This window comes from Eleutherodactylus coqui, chromosome 1 (genome assembly GCF_035609145.1).
Source record: "Eleutherodactylus coqui strain aEleCoq1 chromosome 1, aEleCoq1.hap1, whole genome shotgun sequence".
Classification (NCBI taxonomy): Eukaryota; Metazoa; Chordata; class Amphibia; order Anura; family Eleutherodactylidae; genus Eleutherodactylus; species Eleutherodactylus coqui.
This window is the reverse complement of record NC_089837.1, coordinates 130,992,059-131,009,179: the sequence shown is the minus strand read 5'-3', so window position 1 is coordinate 131,009,179 and position 17,121 is coordinate 130,992,059. Positions and strand designations below refer to the sequence as shown.

The following is a 17,121-nucleotide window of genomic DNA, read 5'->3' as shown; positions in this document are numbered from 1 at the left end:
AGCCGTAGGGCTATGGGACTCAGGAACAACAGAGAGCACCAGAGAATATCATCCTCCCCATCTGATCCTTGGACAAATTTTGTCCCTGAAACCAAAACATCACTTTCAATAAAAATGTAAAAAGAATGATCCAGAAGGTAAAGTTTTTTATGCATTAGAGTATCTTTGAAGGTCCACAGTCTCAGGACGTCTTCTTACATGGCAGAATTAATTTCATTTTACCAAAATGCAGCACAAAGGCTTTACCAAATATAGACTACAATAAAGCTTCTGTGCAGAAGAAGCAAATGTAGTTTTAGAGGTAAAATATTAAAAATCTTGTACAAAAATGTAGGGTTGCTTAGAGCATTTGTCAAGTTTATGCGAAATGTGTATATTTACCATTCAATTAGACCTTTCTGACCTCTACAAGAGTGTTATTTACTATCTCACCATCTACACATTATTCTTTCCTTCCACTAAATCTTAAAAACATTTATCACAGCCCTAAAGCAGAGCACACAGCAACACTTTATCAAAGTCCTGACCTTATAAAGAGAAATTTCAATTTGCCTTCTGCTCCGATAACAGTGGCTTGGTCTTCACCAACACACTGCTAGATTCTTGAAATTACTCAGTAAAATATTAACAGTTTTAAGAAATGTGGCCAGATTCCTTTAGACAGGTTGACCAAAGACGTCATACTTTTTGTATATGGTAGACTTGAGATAGTAACATAGTATGTTAGGCTGAAAAAAGACATATGTTCATCAAGCGCTAAACAAATGAGCGGTGTTGGCCAATGCATGCAACTTTCGGATTGGCCAGCACCGCTCACTTGACTAGCGCTAGTCAATCAGATCAGTGTGTAATGACTTAGGGTCCATTTAGACACAACGATTATCACTCAAAATCCACTCAAAAGCCGTCTTTTGAGCGATAATTGTTGCGTGTAACTGCACTTACATTGTGCAGTTTTCGCTATCCCGTTACTCATCGTCGTCTTTCAGCATGCTGAAAGACAACGATGAGCCTTATTAGGGATTCACAGCAGGATACAGCTGATACTATTGTTTCAGCTGTATCCCGCTCCCTGATAACAGGCTGGGTATATAGAACAGAGCGGTCCAGCTTTGTTCTCCATACTCGGCACGGAGCGCTCGGATGTATAACAGCTGGGCGCTCCATGCAGAAAACATCTGGATGCAGAAGACAAGTGGGGACACCCTGCTCGTCTTCTGCATCCTCCGCTCCGAGCGCTCAGCTGTATAACAGCCGGGTGCTCGGAGTGGAAAACAGCTGAATGCAGAAGGCAAGCGGGGACACCCCGCTTGTCTTCTGCACCCTTTGCTCCGAGCGCTTGGCTGTATAACAGCGCTCGGAGCGGGGGAACAGCTGTATGCAGAAGACAAGCAGGGATACCCCACTTGTCTTCTGCATCCTCCGCTCATAAAAAATTATCTAAATATGTACAAAAGGAGACAGGAACTATATCAGCATGATTTTTATCTGCCATACTTATACAAACTCTCTGTTTGTGTGCTGAGATTTCTTCTGTGTATCTTAAGAAATGAATACAAATACATTGTTCTGACTCTCTAGAGCTAAGTCAAATACAGATGAAAGCTAGAATAATCGCCAGCAAACTGATGTTAAGAGGGAGACATCTCTACTAAGATGTCCTGGGACGAGACTTAGACAATTGATTTTTTTTCTTCCTCCAACTTCACCAGCTTTGCCAAAGGCGCCAAAAGTGCTTTACATTATGAATGGCTAAATAGATCACTATATCAAGAGAGTACTACTTACATCCTCTTAAGAGATTATACATGGCATTTCCTTACCATTATTGCACAGACTATAGAGGTAGCTAATGCCATAAAGGGATTACACAGATTTAAGGAGATAATGCAGCCAGTGTGCAACTGGTCATTAAGTTGGCTAGAGGAGCCTCTGATGGATCCCAAGTGAACAGACATAGCATGTTTTATTTAACTACAACATACAGTGGATATATGAAGTCTACACCCCCCTGTCAAAATGCCTGGTTTTTATCATGTTAAAATCTGACAAAAATGAATAATTTCAGATTTATTTCCACCTTTAATATGACCCGTTATCTGTACATTTCCATTAAAAACAAACTAAAATGTTGGGTGGAAAATAAAAAAACCAATAAATAATGTGGTTGCATAAATATGCAAACACTAAAGCTAACACTTTGTTAATGTACCCTTTAACCTTATGACAGCATTCAGTCTTTTTGGGTAGGTGTCTATCAGCATGGTACAACTTGACTTGGGAATCTTTTTCCACTCTTCCTTGCAAAAGCGCTCGAAATCTGTCAGATTGAAAGGGCATTTCGTGTGTAGTGCCCTCTTGGGCATTTCGTGTGTAGTGCCCTCTTCAGGTCAACACAGATTTTTAATGGGATTCATGTCTGGGCTGTGGCTGGACTTTTCCAAAACTTTAATCTTCTTCTGGGGAAGTCATTCTTTTGTTTGTTTGGAGGTATGCTTTGGGACATTGTCATGCTGAAAGATGAAATTTCTCTTCAGAGTTTTAGTCCTTTAGTGCCTTGAGTCCTGAAGGTTTTGTGCCAAAATGGACGGATATTTGGAACGGCTCATAATTCCTTCCACCTAGACTAAAGTTCCAGCAGCAGAAAACAGCCCCAAAGCATAATGCTGCCTCCACCATTTTCACTGTGGGTATGGTGTTCTTTTGGTGATGCTCAGTGTTGACTTTACGCCAAACTTACCTTTTGGAATTATAGCCAAAAAGATCAACCTTGGTCTCATCAGACCATAATATGTTCTACCACATACTTTTGGCAGACTTGATGTAGGTTTTGGCGAAATACAGCTGAGCTGGGATGTTTTCTTTGTTAGAAAATGCTTCCGTTTTGCCACCCACAGCCCAGATACGAAGAATACTGGAGAGGGTTGTCACATGCACTACACAACCAATACTTGCCAGAAATTCCTGCAGCTTTTTTAATGTTGCCGTAGGCCTCTTGGCAGCCTACTGGACCAATTTTCTTCTGATCTCATTAATTTTTTTAATTTAGTTCTTGGTAATGTCACTGTTGGGCCAAATGTAATCCACTTCTTGACGACCGTCTTCACTGTATTCCATGGTATATGTAATGCCCCTTCTCCTGACTGATACCCTTTAACAATCAGACCCCTTTGATGTGTTGTAAGTTCTTTACGGACCATGGCTTGTGCTGAAAAATGCAACAAAGAAAATGCCTGAAAAATCCTGCTAGAAAAGCTGAACTTTATATGGGGTAAATCAGAATCACTGTAAATAATGGAGGCTGTGTACTGACTACTATTTATTATGACTTTAAGTATAATTAGCTAATTCTGAACACAACCACATCTGCAAATATAAGAGGGTGTTCATATTTATGCAACTGCCTTAGTTATGTTATTTTTATTTTCCCACCCTAATATGTATGCCAGCTACATACCCCATGTCAAAGCTTTCTTTTCATGCTGTTGATTTATTTCTGTTGAAGCTCAATTTGTAGATGTTAGTAGATATGTCCTCCATAACTGTTGACTCTACTGAACCATACATCTCCTAACTCTACTTAACATATAACTTTAAGGCCTCATGAGCGCTGAAAATAAGATTAAACTTACCAGCAGCGGACCGGGCAGATCTTCTCCTCTTCGCGGCCGGATCTTCTTTCTTAGGCCGGCGGATGTGCCGGGCACGTCGGCGGTGTGCCGCGCGCATGTGCCGGGCACATCCACCGGGCCGAAGAAAGAAGATCCGGCCGCGAAGAAGAGAAGACCGCTGTGGGTGAGTTATTCTTATTTTAGGTCTCCCGCGGATCTGGACGGCTTCCATTGGCTTCAATAGAAGCCTGCGGGAGCCGTTTTCGTGCGGGAGACCCGCACGAAAATGGAACATGTCCATTTTTTTTCATGCTCCATATTTTTTTAAATTCACTTTTAATGACCATCCGCGAGTATTTATCTAACCGCGGGTGGTCAGTGCATCCCTATGGGGTGCGGATCCGTGTGCGGGAGAAGAGTTAAAATCCGCTGCAGATTTTAATTCTTCTTTTCCCCGTGGACATGAGGCCTTAAGAATATAAAGTAGGGTGAAGGCTCTGGTCTCTGTTAGGGTGGCTTTACACAGAACAACTGTGGGCCGAATAATGACTCAAAAGAGTAAATTCAAACAATACTCGTTCCGTATAAACATGGCCACCAGTAGGGCGACGAATGATAATTTGCTCACCAGTTGCTAGTTTCAGCACACCTTAAAAGTAGTCGCTGTTTGATCTAAATCGCCTACACGATCACAGAGAAATGAATCCTATGAAATCTTTTATGTCTGACAATGATGTTCCTCATTTTTACGATCTCACGTTATTTTTGGTATGAAAAAATTCCACTAAAGATTTCAGCCATTTAACATAGTTACCAAAGAATCGGGATATGCCTGCCTACTGATATGTGTGTGTATAGCAAGTATGAATATATGAATGCCTAATGGACTGTGCTGTTACAAAATGGCATAGACTGTATAAAAGTGGAGAAAGATATTAAAAAGATTAATTCCGGTTCAGAGGGTTGTTCATAAGCTGCATAACTGGATCCTCAGTAGATAGCATTTTTAATCCATTTTCCAATGTGCATCATAATAAAGTAAATGATTCCCTAGTTTCTTGATGAAAACTTTATTTACCCAGAATGATGAAATTTTGGTGTTCCTCTTGCTAGAGGCTTTTTTGAAAATGCTTTGAAAAACACATTTTGAAAAGCTAAAAAGTCTGGGATTAGACAAATAATTACTTTGTTTATTTGTTGTGCAGTCAGCAGCGGAATATGTGAAAATTCATCTGCCCGAGGTGCTAAAGCAACATCTTCAGGACTTTGAAAGGGATAAAGAAAACAGTGTACTTTCCTACCAGACAATTTTGGAGCAGCAGATTCTAGCAATAGACCGTGAACTTCTGGAGAAGCTTTCAGGTTCCTATGATGAAGCAGGTATGTGCTATTCTTATATTGTCAATATAAGGCATAATCAACCTGTCCGATACATTTATGTATTAATAAATCATGTGAGGAGTGATGATGTCACATAATTGAAAATGTTGTCTTTTTACGTAATGCAATATACGGTAGTTTCTCTAGTACATGACTTGTATCTATATCAATATGCTGGATGAAACATTCCCAGTTTTGTCATCTACATCTTTGTTATTGTAATAGATTTCCAACCTTAGGATAGGTCATCATTAGTTGATTGGTTGGGGTTCATCGCTCTGGAACCCCAACCAATCAGCTGCTGTCACTAGCAAAACACAAGGTACGGAGCGGAAACAAATTGCTCCTACCCCTGTGTAGTGGCTGGTGCTGGTAATTGCAGGCGCAGCTCTCATTGATGTTAATGAGCTGTGTCGGCACCAGCCAATATTCAAGGGGTTAAAGCAATCTCCTTCCACTCTATGTCTTCTGTTTTGCTGATGACAGTAGGTTTCAAACAACTGATCCGCCAGGATCCTGAGCAGTGGATCCCAGCTGATCAGCTTTTGATGGCTGCATCTGCTATTAACAGGTGCTTGTAGGTGTCAGTATGGGGACTTGTTATCTGACATTCTACATATATATAAGCAGATGGAAAAAAATACTTATTTATATCCTATGAGTATGAGCTTAATAAGCAAAGAGTAGCTATACATGAGTTGCTCACTACCATGGAAAACATAATCAGGAAGATCTGGCTGTATCGTAATCTACTGCTAATTAAAGTATAAGGCTAGGGCCACACTGCAAATTTTGGCCGTGAGAGGGTTCGTGCAACCAAAGATTGCTCTGAAGCTCTGTAATCTGACAGTCACTTTAAGGTCAATGGGGTCTTGTTGCTAGTTGCAAGTTGCCACAATCATGGGTTGTAAGTTGCAAAAGTCCACCGAGGTTGGATTTATTGTGACTTGTGACCCGAGGTCATGGAAACCTGCAACCCCATTGACTTCAAAGCACCAATTAGTATAGTCTTGTGGCTACAAGGCTCACACTCAACAGAGGCTGCCTACTTAAATCAGTGCTGAAGCTGCTGTAATCACAGGACTTTATTAAATAGCAAGCCCCCTCTACTGAATAGATAGCTTACAATTCCCTTTTTAGGTAGGATAATCAAGTTATTTCAGCTATAATGCTCTCTGCTTCCATCTTCTCAACAGCTGACATTAGTGGGAAAGAAGTGAAGGGCTTCAAGTGATTGCAGCTAATAAACAGCATAAGGCCTTGTTTACAAAAATGTGTTTCATTTCAGTGCATGAAAAAAAGACAAATTTTAAGGCAAACATTCGATTTCAGGACAAAATTCTGTCCCGGGATCAGAGGGAGGGGGTATGTTATCTGCTGCTGTTTTTCTCCGCTAGTGTCCCTCTGATCCGCTGATTGGGAATCTTATTTTGTAAGGTTATGTACATGGGCAGAGGAAATACATGTCATCATACATACTAAATAAAAAACCACTGGGTAAGGGCACCTGCACATGAGCGGAAATTCCGCGGTGGGATTTCCCGTGGAATTTCCACCGTTGAAAGCCTGCATAGGATTGCGTTAACAAACGCAATCCTATGCAGCCGCGGCAAGAATCCTCGCCGCCGGATCCGACCCGCCCGTCTGCAGGCGGCCTAAAACTGACATGGAAAAGGACTTGAGGTTTTAGTTACCTGTAAGCTTAACTCGAGCAACCAGTATCAGGCAGCTGCTGCCAAGGAAAATAAGATCATGGGGTGCATCAAAAGAGGTATAGGGGCACATGATGAGAACATTTTCTTCCTCTTTACAAGTCCCATTCCTACACATGGAATATTGTGTACCAGGGGCGTAGACCAAGGCTCATGGACCCGATTGCGGAAGTTTATCATGGAGCCCCCCAACTTCTTTTAACCCCTTAATGCAGAGGTGTAACTTGAAGATCCTGGGCCCCAATGCAAAATCTGTAGGCTCCCTATATGAAGAAGAGAGGCCTTATAGGCCCCCTAAGGCTCCTAGGCCTGGGTGCAACCACATTCTCTGCGTCCCCTATAATTACAACAGTGTTGTGTACAGTTTTGGGAACCGATTCTTCAGAAAGACATATCCGAGCTTGAGTGGGTGCAAAGGTGGGCAACTAAAGTAAGAAACTGAAATTGGCCGACTACAATACCCAGAGAGGTTATCAAAATTGGAGTTATGTAGTTTAGAAAAAAGATGACTGAGGGGCAACCTAATAACTATGTGTAAATATATAAGAGGAAAATACACAGATCTCTCCCATCATCTACGGTATTTATACCCAGGACTGTGAATGTACTAAGGGGGCATCCTATGCGTCTAGAGGAAAAAAGGTTTCTACACCGACATAGAAGGGGTTCTTCAATGTAAAAGCAGTAAGACTATGGAACTCTCTGCCTGAGGACGTGGTGATGCCTTTCTTGAGAGTTACAATATTTTGTTATAGTCACTGATCTATTCAGAAGGGTCGGTGATCCATGGATTATTCTGATTGCCAGATTGGAGTCTGGAAAGAATTTTTCCCCCTTAATTGGGGAAAATTGGCTTCTACCTCATTGGGTTTTTTTTGCCTTCCTCTGGATCAACATTGGGGGGAAATATACTGAACTATGTGAACATGTAATATGTTACTATGTATTTTTAGCCTTTCAAGATGCCCACCGCCTAATGCACACTTTGGACTGCTCTCTGCTTGGCCAGCCCTGATCACGTGAGCAGTGAGGGCAAATCAGGCAGCAGGTACAGAGCACTGGTAGTCTAACACTTTCTATGCACTGTGGGGATTAGGTAGTCTGAAGATTGCTTTAGCTATCTTGGATGGCTAAAAAAGAGACCCAGAACCAGCGGATCAGAGGGACATCAGCATAAAATACCAAAAGCAGGTAATATAACCGTTTCCTCTAGTCCCTGGACAAAAACGTGTCTTAAAAACCAGAGGGCCACTTTAATGCTGTGTGCTTTCATGCTACATCTATATTTTTTTTATGTACATGTGTGATCTATTTGTCGCTCTTTTTTTCACACGTTCAAGAAAAAACTGAAGGATTAATTTTTTTTCTTGAATTGCTTTACCAATGGTCAGTTCACTCCAGTTGTTTCTGCACCCATTGACTTGAAGGGATGACTGAGAAGTTAGACGAGAATAGGAAACGCTGTGATTTTCATACATTTCTCATAAAAAAAGTGCATGTATATATAGCCCCATTGACTGTAATGTGAAACAGTGTTGTCCATTTGCAGTCACTTGCAAATACGGACAGGACGCAGACATTAAAATCACTCAAGTGAGTAAGCCCTGAGGCACTTAACCTTTAAATTCTAAATGAGAAACTTGTAGTTACAGAATGAGGGGAACATTTTTTCAAGTGGCTTACTGGAGGTATGCTTTAAGGACAGCAAGTAGGGCTGCATAACAATGCAGTCTTGGCCCCACTGAGTCCATCACCATGTTTCTTAACTTGTTTCTCACCTCCATATGCTCATATGGGACCTACTTGAATTTAACTTGTGGCGATATGAATCTGACAAGTGGGCATTTCTCACTATTCACAGTCAATGGATGATGTCAGGCTTGATTGACAATTCAACATCACCGTTGGACCGCCCACTTGACAGAATCATAGCACCAGAAGCCGTATCTAAGAAGATCTTGAGGGCGAATGGAAGGGAGTATGAAGAAAAGAAAGGTGACAATTGAGTCAGCCAGCTGTGACTGCAGAAATATGCAGCCAGCCCTACTGATTTTACCACATGACGGGTCCTCTTTAAATAGGTCAAACGAAGTTGTAACAGAATTGTTGGCAGCCCTTGTCTGGCTGTGAGCTTGCTTCTCAAGTCATACACGACCCAATATGGCATACTGTAGTACAACCCCTGGTAATGGCTAATTGCTTATGGTGGCTATTACAGTCCATTGGTTTGAGTGCAATTTTATAATTCACTGATAAATTTAAAATCGGTCTCTTTTTTTAGTCGGTACAGTAATTGCTAAAGAGAAGATTTTAGTAATTTTGTGCTATTTTGTGCCATTCAAGAATACAGTCAAATTTATCTCCTTAGAAACCAGCCTATTTTGTGCCTTAAGAACCAAGAGATTTTTTTCGTCACATTGATAGAGCCATAACTCATTGACATAGCCATATTTTATGTTGGGATGAGTTGTATATTTTAATGGCACCACTCTGGGGTACATATAATGTGTCATATAACCTTTATTACATTTTTTGAAGGGGAAGATGTGAAAAACGTTCAGAAATGTTGCCATTGTTTGGGGCTTTGTTTTTACAGTGTTCACTATTTGGTAAAAATAAAATGATCACCTTTTTATCTGGATGAGCACAGTTATTGGATGCCAAGTTCATATAGAGGTTTTTAATTTTCTACTACTTTAGCAAAAAAAACAAACAAACACATTTTTAAAGAAAAACTATTGATTCCGCTTCATTGCATTCTAAGGCCCATAACGTTTTTATTTTTCCGACAACAGAGCTCTGTGAGGGCTTGTCTTTTATGGGAAGAGTTGTAGTTTTTATTGGTACCACTTTGATGAACATGTAACTTTTGGATTGTTTCTTATTTCATTTTTGAGAGGCAAACAAAAGAAAGATAGCAATTCTGATATTTTTAAAATTATTTCATCATTGGAGATAAATAATAAAACACTTTCATTGTCCTGGTCCTTACAAACATGGTAATACCTATCATGTGTTGGTTTTAAAATTGTTTTTGTGTTTTATCCATTTAAATTGGGTTTATATGGGGAAATATATGTATCTTTTAAACTGGATTGTTTTTCTCTTTAAATCAAACTTTATCGAACTTTTTTACACTATTTTTTAGTCCCTTAGGGGTACTTGAAGTTGTGATCATTCGATCTATTGGATAGAGCACTGCATTACTTTTGTATTGCATTTTCCTAAGCCTATGACAGCAGCCTATTAGATTATGTGAGAAGTGCAGCCTAATAGGCTGAGTTTCATGGCTTACATAGAGGCCTTTATCAGGCAATCAGCTGCCATGGGAATCCATTGGTACCTTGCTATCACACTGTGGGGGGCTGATGGGTGACAGAAAGTGCTCCCTTCCCTGGTCAACTACGTATATGCTGCAGATTCTATTGGTTGTGGTATGTAAGGGGTTAAACTGCCATGATCTGAGGTTTCTCCATTTCGGGCAGTTAGAGCAGGAGCCTGGCTATCAGCATTCAGCTAAGCCACCACCCTAAAAAGATGCATGAGCAGGTTTAAAGCCCATTAGTGACCGCTATAAAAAGGCATATTGGTGGATACTAAGGGGTTAAAACACAAGTTGCCAAATATAGTTTGGAAAATAGAGAATACCACACTGAAACTGGATTGGTTCTGTAAAATGAGGCAAACATATTATTTCTCTTTTCCATTTTCAGAAAGTTGCTTCTCATTAGCAGAAGAATTGAATTCAACTATCTGGCAGTCAGTGAACTTAGAGGCAGCACTTCTCTCATGAAGTTTTATTCCACAGAGACATCAACACATAACAACAGTCTGTGCTTTACTCTTATGTATAAGAATATTGCATTTTTAATGTCTGGATACATAGTATAGCTGACTGCTCGGAGACTGAATACATCCCCCATAGGCATTTTATCCCACATTCAACAAATGTACAGAATCACAACAGACAGATGAGATTAATAGAAATCAAGAGGAACATAAAATAGATAGAAACTAGTAAATTATGCGTTAAAGGATGAACAGACTAGATGAATGGAGAAAGGATTACTGTGATGTCTGCTTTTGGTCTTCTTCAGAAATATAGCTTCTCTCTTTCTTAAAAAAAGAACTGTCGAATTCCTAAAGGCAGTACTAAAATGACGATGGAGCTCGGCTAACAAGATACTGTAGAGATGAAGAGCATTACATTGTTCAAATGGGTAAAGGAGGCATTGAAATCATTTCTATATATTGCACTTGGTAACAGAACAGAAAATAGAAACTTTCTTGCCTATTCTAGGCTACCTAATCACATGTAGATGTCGTTCTGTAGGGAAAAAGGACTTCTAGGGAACGCTTCTGGCCTACTCTCTCCAGATCACGAAGCCTCGTGAACAGATCAGGTTCAGTCACCATTTCCATGTATATGTCCGTTATTAACCTTGTTTGCTGTATAAACAAATATTCTCTCTTATGGATCTAGTCAGACTTAGCAGAGGGAGTATGTATTAAAAGGACATGGAGGATCAAAACACCACCCAGGTTGACATGGGTTATTCTGATGTAATCTGGTGATTATAACATGGGATATTGTTACGTCCAGGCCCCTCTTGAACTCTTTCAGTAAGTTCACCATCACCACGTCCTCAGGCTGAGAGTTCAGCAGTCCCACTACTCTTACAGCAAAGAACTCCCTTGTAGGTTGGAGGAAAATTTAACTCTAAATGTATACAATTCATGTTTCCAAATATTACCAAGGCTCTTTGTGCCATGTAGTGGCCATGCAAAGTGATACTCTAAGAGCTCTTGCACACTGGAGAGAGCGATATCAGGCCATGATTCACGGCCCCATATGGCTCTCGCAAACTTTTTAAAAAACCCCTGGATGCGAGGCGTTTTTGTGTGAAAACAGGCTTGCATCTCTGCGGGGGTTCTCTTCATTCCACTGCTTTCAATGGGGCGGCAGCAGCTTGGCTGTTTTGGATGCTGCCAAGGCTTTTGACTCGGTAGTCTGGCTATACCTACAGGCAGTACCAAAGCACTTTAACTTTAAACAAGTCTTTCAAAAGTTGACCTCTGTTAGATATAACTCCCTCACAACACATATATTGAATAATGGGATGCTGTCCTTACTCTTTATGTTGGGTCAAGGGACACAACAAGGCTGCCCTCTGTCACTCATATGATTCGCACTAGCAATTGAGCCTCAAGGCCTTAAAATTCATCAAGATCAGCATTACCTAGGTATCCAGATAGGCCCCCGAGAAAATCGGATAGGATTATACAATATGGTTTTATTTCTAAATCAGCCTAATACATCGCTTTCTCAAGCAATTAATATAATGAATAACTTTGGGGACTTTTCTGGCCTTCTTGTGAATTGTCAGAAATCATATCTTTTGCCCCCGTCCCTTAAAGGGGCTAAGGCAAGAGAGTCTTTTCTACAGCTTAAAATAGTTCCCTATTTTAAATACCATGGTATTATTATTCCAGAGACTCTGCCTCATCTTATTGCCTCAATATTTTCCCCCTTCCTACATACTTGAAGAATACATTTTCTACATGGAAACTATTTCCACTTTCAGTGGCAGGCAGAATAAATGTGATTAAAATGATTATCCTCCCCAGATGTTTATATGCCTTGGAGTATATGGATACACCTGTCCCCTGTTCTTTCTTTACTTTACTTCCTTTGTTGATGCGGCCCTTTATTTGGGCAAATGGTAGCTCTAAGCTTGGATTGTCTATTCTACACCGCCCAAAAGATCAGTTGGGAACCGACTTTCCAGATATGTACCTATATTATCTGGCTGGACAGTTAAGATCCATTAAATCATTAGCTTCCTAACAGAGGCGTAACTTGAAGCTTCTGGGCCCCCGGTGCAAAATCTGTAACAGGGCCCCCTACTATAATGCTTTTTTTTATAGTACTGGGCTCCCAGTATAGAGAAGAGAGGCCTTATGGGCCCCCTAAGGCTCCTGGGCCCGGGTGCAACCGCATCCCCTGCACTCACTGTAGTTACGCCCTTGCTTCCTAATGCTGAACATCATTTATTGTTTATTCCAAATGTACAAACTTTGTGGCCTGTCTTAAAGAAACCCCATACACCTCTAAGGCTAATATTACCCCTACACAAACTTGCTAGACAAGTCTGGCAACAAGCTGAGACAATGGCACAGTATTATAGCTGAAACTCCTCTGTGGAACAATCCTTCGGTAGACCAACTTTTAAATTGTCAGGACTCACAATTCTGGAGGGAACATGGGGTATATAGTTTAGAACATTTATATGATTTAGGTGCCATGAAAATGTTTTCAGATATTCAGCAATCCTATAACATTCCTTGAGCCGCCTTTTATAAATTCCTGCAACTAAGACTTACTTTAAACAATCAGTATGGGTCAACTAATCTGCTCATCTCTTCATATCCCTTGATAGGTATTTTAAGAATCAGGGCCTTAGAAGACATGTCTCAATATTGTATACCCACCTCACAAATACTTGTATGACAATAACAACCTTGGAGAGTATTGAGAAGTGGCGACAGATGTCCCCTCACCTTACTGGAGGTGATATTCAGCAGGCCATGGCCATCTATTTGCTTCTCCTGCTGCTAATGGTCCAATTGTATGCTTTTCAGCAATGTTATCTCACCCCAACTTGACGCTTTTGTATGGGTCGATTGTCACTTGCAGGGTGCCATCATTTCTCTGACCAAAGGGCAAACTTTATGCATCTCATATGGTGCTGCCCTGGGATGGCAGCTTTTTGAGAAGGGGTGTTGGAAGTGCTCTCTGCGGTGCTGGGCATGGCGATATCAGGCACTCCTGAGGTATGCCTTTTCGGCATCCTTGGAGATGACATCTGGACGCACCACCAAAATTTTTTCTAAGAAGCACTGATAAATAAATAAGCAGAATTTAAAAAGGTACTTTCAGACTGCCAATGCATACTAATGCCAAGTGTGTATCAGATCGTCAGAAAGGCTTTGCGAACATCTTTGCTTTTCCAGACCCGGGGGGTCGCTTTTATTGTATAGTTTAAGATGTGTGCAGGAAACGACCAGCATAGAGACTATTTCTTTATATAATATTTCTTTTTTAATCCGTCTTTGTTAACATGTTTCCCATGCAGACCAGTATTTCTCTCACTTGTGCCTGGCAAAGCCACCCCTTCCCTTCTATTGTGCTGAGGTGCCCTCCTCTGGCCAAGGAAAATAGGGACTGTATAAGTCTGGTGTCCAAATACTTGTTCCTGAAATAGAAACTAGTGTTCAGCTTTGTAACGTTCACTACAGATATTACATTTTAGTCATCAGATCCTGCCACTTCCAGTGGGATTTGCTGACAATCCAGTGTTTATGGTGCTTGGCAGGCAATTGAAACGAAACTGGACAAACTGAAATTGAATTTGCTTTTACTTGTCTAATCCAATGGTTCGCCCTTTCCTTCTCTGTTGAAATACTGCATGGAGTAGTCAAGGGTATTTATGGGATGTTTAATAAAGTTGATCCCTATTTACGAGTTAACTTTTATTTAATTAGACCATAAAGTCACATCCAACACATTTCTTAACTATTAAACGTTTTCATTTTATTGAAGCTCAGACCATTTTAATTTAGGAGCATTTACATTCAAATACATCTTGCCCATCACCTGCCATAAAAGTTCATGACAGATTTCATATGGAATTATGTACCTTTGGTTTGAAATGTGATGGTCCACATTTCTGATCAGAGCCAAAGTGGTGAGAAAGAACAAAAAATGAATCTAGATCAGCAAAAGCCAAATTCTGGTATATAGCATTTGTTAAGATTATTAGAATTTTCTGGACTTTGCACTTTTGTCCCTCTTTTCCTTTTTTCAGAGTTTCCTTCCATTCTGTTTGGTGCTGATGCTCTCAGGATACATTTGTTTTGAACGAAGAAAAGACTTTAGAAGTTTCTTGTGAATTAAAAATAAACCAGTCTTTCACTTTGTTAAAATATAGCTAGGATGTATAGAGCTAAACCACAATGATAAGACAATGGAAAACACTGCAGGAGGCTTGCACTTATTAATACATTAAAGGCTAAGCTTCGCCATATACATTAAATGTAGATCAGCTGCATTCTCTGATTTCAGCTGATCATCTGATACAGCAGTCCTCAACCAGTGTCTTGGGAGCCAGAAGTGTCTCGTGTCCCCCTGCTGTGGTGCTCAGTTATGCACTGTGGAGTTATGACCATAGGGACTCACAATTCACTCTATAGCAGATATGTCCTAACAGTGCAAGTTTGGATGGTAAAATACTAAGGTCAAGTTTGACAAAGAAAAATGTAGCAAAATATGTTTACAAATTCACAATCTCCTGTTTTTCCACATTTAACTCTGCAGTATCACATCTTCCCGGACGGATGTTACCACTTTCATCAGGGTGAATTTGCATCCAGTTTGCTTTTTTGACATAAAAGCAATAAAAAACATATGAGGAGATGATGACTTTATTTTTCAGAAGTGGTTGTAAAACAATTGCCAAGTTTATTCTCATACATAAAAGAGCTCAATACAGTTTTGCTGTAATAAAAGAAATTAAACTAATAGCGCTCTGGTTAAAATGTAAGTAAATCAATAATAAAAAATAATAAATTCATAAAAATAAAATATGAAAATAGATCCTAATACAGTTTGCCCTAAAATAAGACCTGCCTGAAAATAAGCTCTAGCATGATTTTTGCAGGGTTGGAATATATGGCATACACTGAAAATAAGCCCTAGTTGCAGTCCATAAAAAAGTCAATAGGAATGCTTTAGGTGCGTGAAAAGGGCCATAAAAACTAAATTGCTGCATTTTTACAGCGCTTTTCACGCAGGTCATCCGAGTCACTTACCCAGTAGACTCAGTTCAGATCCTTCCCGCTGCTCTCCAGAGTCCTGGCGTGGTCATAGTAACATAGTATGTATGGCTGAATGAAGACAATGTCCATCTAGTCCAGCCTGTCTATCCTACTGAGTTGATCCAGAGGAAGGCAAAAAACCCCAAGGCCAGAAGCCAATTAGCCCTTTTGGGGAAAAAATTCCTTCCCGACTCCCTAATGGCAATCAGATTGTTCCCTGGATCAACCCCTAATAGTTCCTACCTTCCTATATACCTAATATTTATATCCTGTAATATCCTTCTTCTCCAGAAAGACATCAAGTCCCCTTTTAAACTCCTCTATGGATTTTGCCATCACCACTTCCTCCGGTAGAGAGTTCCACAGTCTAACTGCTCTTACAGTAAAGAACCCCCTTCTATGTTGGTAATGAAACCTACTTTCCTCTGGTCTCCGCAGTTCGCGGCTCAGACAATCAATGCTGCTCTATAAGAACAAATCACAGCCATCACATTGTGGAGGCAGGATTTATGACTCCTGTAACCATGAAGTGATCCTGTGTTGGCGGCCGAGGGCTTTGTCAGCGTTTCTACTGCTCAGAATACACAGTAAAAATGCCAATAACAACCAAGATCTGAGCACTCGTGTGAGCGACAATAAGGGTTGGAAGTGCTAGGCTCTCAAACACAGATCAGGTAGTCCCGCTGTCATCAAAATAAGACATCCCCTGAAAATTAGCCCTAGCGCATCTTAGAAGCAAAAATTAATAAAGACCTACTAATTGAAAAATTAAAAAACTATGTGTTCTGGGATAAAGGTGGAAATAGATTTGTGTATAGATGGCTTTCGGAAAGCCGCATACGTTCCAATAGACCTTTCAGGATAGCATGTGTTCCATAAATCAGAAACACACGTCATACTCAAACATCCAATGAGAACCCATAACAATGCATAAAACTAATATCGAAGAGACTAATAGGGATCTACTTCTAAGAGGTAATAGTGCAACAAATGGATGTGCAACTATATATCTAAAGAAAATCTATTTTTTGATTAAAGGGGTTTTCCAAGTCATTGCTTTTATATAAATTTATTCCTTTAAAATTTACGTTTTATTTAAATTCACTAAAATACCCTCAAACAAACACTGTTGACATACATAATATATGAAAAAGATAGGCACAGAGGACAAGCATTAATAGGGTGCACAGGCACTCCAGATGTCTCAATCCCACAGATACAAACAGCAGGAGAGAATAAACAACCACCATGAATATTCTGATGACAGGAATATTCACCACAGGGGCTCTTTGATGATGTCATTACACTCTCCCCACGTCCTCTGCAGGAGTAGTGTAGACAGGAGCTTTAATGCATGATGATGACCACTCTTTCTATTCTTTCCGCTACTCACAGCCTGTCTAACTGTGAGGCAATCGTCCTGATAAGGACACCCCCGCTCTTAGTGGCTGTCACCCACCTACACTGTGCCTATTGCACCCTACTCACATGTCCGTCACCTATGCATTTCCCAACGCATATCCTCCAGAACAGTAACTCCT

At 40.4% G+C, this 17,121-nt stretch overlaps 1 protein-coding gene across 1 annotated transcript in view; it reads left to right on the top strand.

Annotated features, from left to right (window-relative positions):
• Nucleotides 1–17,121, top strand: part of PPM1L (protein phosphatase, Mg2+/Mn2+ dependent 1L) — a 221,868-nt gene that overhangs the window by 146,133 nt on the left and 58,614 nt on the right. Inside the window, exon 2 of the mRNA XM_066600587.1 lies at nucleotides 4,817–4,991. Within this exon, the coding sequence (XP_066456684.1) occupies nucleotides 4,817–4,991 (175 nt within the window). The remainder of the gene's footprint in view (nucleotides 1–4,816; nucleotides 4,992–17,121) is intronic.